The 3,979-nt window shown below is 38.7% G+C and overlaps 1 protein-coding gene across 1 annotated transcript; it reads right to left on the reverse strand.

Moving 5' to 3' along the window:
• Positions 1–1,293: 1,293 nt before the first annotated feature.
• On the reverse strand, positions 1,294–2,238 carry LOC121894702 (guanylin-like). Its single transcript, XM_042407489.1, has 3 exons — positions 2,164–2,238; positions 1,625–1,817; positions 1,294–1,494 (listed from the first exon to the last, which is right to left on the reverse strand). Exons 1-3 carry the CDS (start codon positions 2,236–2,238, stop codon positions 1,436–1,438), a joined length of 327 nt encoding a protein of 108 aa, XP_042263423.1. The 3' UTR covers positions 1,294–1,435.
• Positions 2,239–3,979: the final 1,741 nt, after the last annotated feature.

Here is a 3,979-nt window from a genome sequence, read left to right on the forward strand (position 1 = left end):
TTGAGAGCCACTGGACTCTAACTGTATATAAAGTAGTTCAAACTAGCTCCACCTCCAGCAGCTACAACAGTAACATGCTGCCTACACACTGGTGCTTCAGTATCAATAATCTAATGATGTCATATGTAATAATATATCAGTCAGAGGGACAAAATGACTACTTTTACTTTAAAACTTTAAGTACATTTTGCTGCTAATACTTTTACTTGTATTAAGTATTTATGACTTTTACTTGTAATCGAGTATTTTCATGTTGCTGTATTAGTACTTCTTCCACCACTGACATTTACACAGTATACAAGAACAAGTTTGATGAATCCATAACTGATTTAGTTTTTTAAAAAAATCTGTTTTGTGAAACTTTTGAATATCCATACAAATTTCTCCTTGCTGTTTTTATTCAAACTTGAACAAAAGCTAAAAATTAGAACTTTGTTAAAAGCCACAATTTGTAAATAGCCGTAGTATCAAAAAAGACAGTGACAATGATGCATGTGACTTGTAATTCTGGAATTACAGGTAATTAACACCCCAATGTGCAGCTCTTTGAAGATTTTATTCACTTTTAGCTCATTGTTTTGGTTTTATGTACAAACATTTACTGCATGTAAATGTGACTGTAGGCAGTCACACAGTACTGCACACTGCCCAGCACCAAACAGCAGACAAAGTTAGCGACTACCTGGTGAAGAAAGTTAAGAGTCCAGCAGCTGAAGACCCAGTGAATTTCAAATGAGGAGAGCTTAAAGGAGAATGATAAGTGGAATTTTATTCATGAAGTCCCATAAACACTATCAAATGTATGCTAATGTTGCTTTGTGTCTGCTGGATATGTAAATAGGCAAGTGTTTGCCAACACTTTCGCTATATAAAATTTATAAGCCAGTGTTACGGTGAAGACTTTATACTTGCCAGTTTGTTTTGATGTTATTCTGCAGCTTTAAGTATATATTGGAATTGCATTTGTAGGAAAGTATACACAGTGTACACATGATCTGTCAGTAAAGGCTTTTTATTCAAAATAAGGTCAAGAAAAATGGAGAAAAAAGAAAAAAAAAGAAAAATCCTTTAAAAATATGTATACAAAGCTTGGTAAGATAGAAATGTAACAAATAATGTAAATTCCAAATATAAAATGTATGATAAAGGACTCTATGCAGAAAAATAAATGGTAAATATGCTACAAAGTAACAGTTTGCAACAAACATATCTCAGTTTGTCTGATGTTTTTCTGTTTGAGCCATTTTTGTCCAATAGTGACTTAAAATTTTACACTTTTACAAGAGTCAGAAGCTCTGTATTCAGGGATCAAAAAGTCATCGTTGCATCATTACGGGCAAAAAATTTCAGAATTTCCCTGAAACAGTTTTGAAAGGGAGGAGAATAAATCACAAATCTTAAACTGGACAAGATGTTTCTGGCTTGCTGGGTTTGTTTAGCAACCAGTGCAGGCAGCAAAGGCGCAGATGTCACAGATGTCCATGGGAACCATAACTGACATGAAGAAAAGAAACAGAGATGACAGATTAGCTACGCTGCTGATTCAACTGTACTTCAATATTCATGACATGTTCACTTAAAAGTCCATCACTAAGACTGCCTGTTCAATATATAATGGCCTCACCTAGTCTGGCCAGAGATGCGGATGCACCTCTCTGCTTACAGAGCGGCATGAACTCCTGTGGGAGCAAGGGGTTGGCACAAAAGGACACTGTGCTCATCCTGACGCGTGGGTTTTGTTGTCCTGTCCAACCGCTGCTTTCTGCCAGCGCCTGGAGCCTCTTCACTGCCTCCAGAGAGAAAGACAATCCATTCTCCTAGGAGAAAAGACAGATGTCGGTAAAGATCTAAGCTTAACCAAAGGCCCAGTTTACTACTGCAGCAAAATGATGAATGATGGAGATATTGGAGCTGTGCTGAGCATAATAAGTTCAAAGTAAGTGATGATACAAATATAGCAGAGATGTACAGTTTTAATATGGTTTGTACTCCACAAGAGTACAGGTGCAGGTTTGTAGCTGTGGCATTTCTGCAGTGTAACCTACATGAATTAAAGATAAATACAGCCACTGCCTCTTCTAATGAGCAGACAATGTCATTGTCCAGGCCAGGAAGTCTCACAGGAGACATTAGTCAAACAGAAATTTTAAGTGATGCACTTACTTGGACCTGCACAGCCTCAGAGGTCCAGCCGAGAGCCAGGATGACGAGAGCGATGGTTGCGACTGCGGCCTTCATGGTGACAGTTGACAGCAGTTTGTCTTGTAGCGTCTTTGGCTCCTGTTGTTGATGTGCTCAGCAGGTGCTCAGCTCAGTGTCTACTTTCCCTCCGTCACCAAGCCTCCTTTTAAACAGTTCTCTCCTGTGGCCCAGTGGTCATGTGACCAGATGTGCTACAAATGGGAGCAAAGTTTTCTCATGGGTTAATGAGTAGTGATGGGCCTTTACAGGGCTGTTAAGGGGAATTCATAAAACCTACTTTGACCTCATCACCTGTCTGATTATATTTATGGATCCTTTACTCACTTGCCTTTGCCGTCTTGCAGAACTGATCACACCTCTGGTGGGTTAAACAGTTACCATGTGCTTAATTGATGATGAAGTCACACCAGCCCATTGTTAGAAAGTCCTGTTACTCACACAAATTGTTTTTCATGTTGACACACTGTCTCCCAGCCCGGGATCAAATCATATTTATTAAAAAGTCCTACATTTTTATAATATAAATGTATTGTTTCAAATGGGCTTCACCACACTCGACAGTATATTGCTGATTACAGAAAAATATGCCAAGGGCATTTCTGTTATTGCCTTGCCTTCCTTATTATCTAATGCAGGAAAACACATCTAACTGCACCTAACACGGCTAAAAACAACCATAAAATCTATATGCAAATATTATTTTATCCTATGTGAGACACCTGTGAAGATTCTCATTTTAGCCTGAGGTGTTTAATAATCAGATGATATTTACAGACTACGATGCATGAATTAATAGCTGTTTCAATGTTTGCTATAATATAAAAATATACAGTTCAGCTTATTCGTTTAGCTCTTGAGCCCGCCAGATCTGAATTAATAAGCCATCACAATTGTAAAATATGCAGTAGGTACATTTCCTGTACAAAGAAGGTTGAATAGAGTTTTTTTTTAGGCCAACTAGATGCTGGGTGTGTACAGCAGTTGTAAAATCTGCAGGAACTGGGTGCAGGTTGAAACACTGAAGTAGCTTGTTTATTGCTCAGTTACTGCAACATTTCAGGCTAAGTTGTCCTTTTAGTAGACAGAGATCTTCAGTGACATGGCAAACAACACATCAGCACAGACAGACATATTGGCTGCTGCAGGAATCAAACCTGTGACCTTCCAGTAATAGCACTATCTAATCGCTACGCCTCTCAAGGACAGCAGGAGGCTGCGAAAAAAATCAATTGACTTCGCTTATGAGTGGCACCAAGCGTGCACCCCACATACACAGCAGTGCAAAGGGTGTGGCAGGCCAGCGACACATCTGTGAGGATTTTAATGAGCTCATTAAACACAATTCTTTACGCAGAGCAAGAGGGATCATTCTATCCAACCAAGAGACCCGAGACGGCACATTGCATCTCAACAGTGTTGTGGTCTTCTAACTTTAATTTCTGTCAGATAGAGATGGCGATTGAAGCGGAAAAATGTAATTGTAAGACACTTTGTGCTTATTATTTAATTAGTAATGACTGAAGCTGCGATACATGAGGTGATTTTAGAAAATGAAGGATAAAGCTGGCATCATTTTTATCTGTTTTTAATTATCAACCTTGAAGAAACCCAAACTAACTTGCTGAAAAAGTGGCCTAACATCTGTGCTGCGACAGTCTGATTAAGGTAATGTGTCTGTGCAAGAGTAGCAGGTGTTTCAGAATGAACTATACTAGCCATGTCCATCATAAGTAAATAATTCTGTCACCAACAGCTGATGAAACTAGCATTAATGAAA

This window comes from Thunnus maccoyii, chromosome 3, assembly GCF_910596095.1.
Source record: "Thunnus maccoyii chromosome 3, fThuMac1.1, whole genome shotgun sequence".
Classification (NCBI taxonomy): Eukaryota; Metazoa; Chordata; class Actinopteri; order Scombriformes; family Scombridae; genus Thunnus; species Thunnus maccoyii.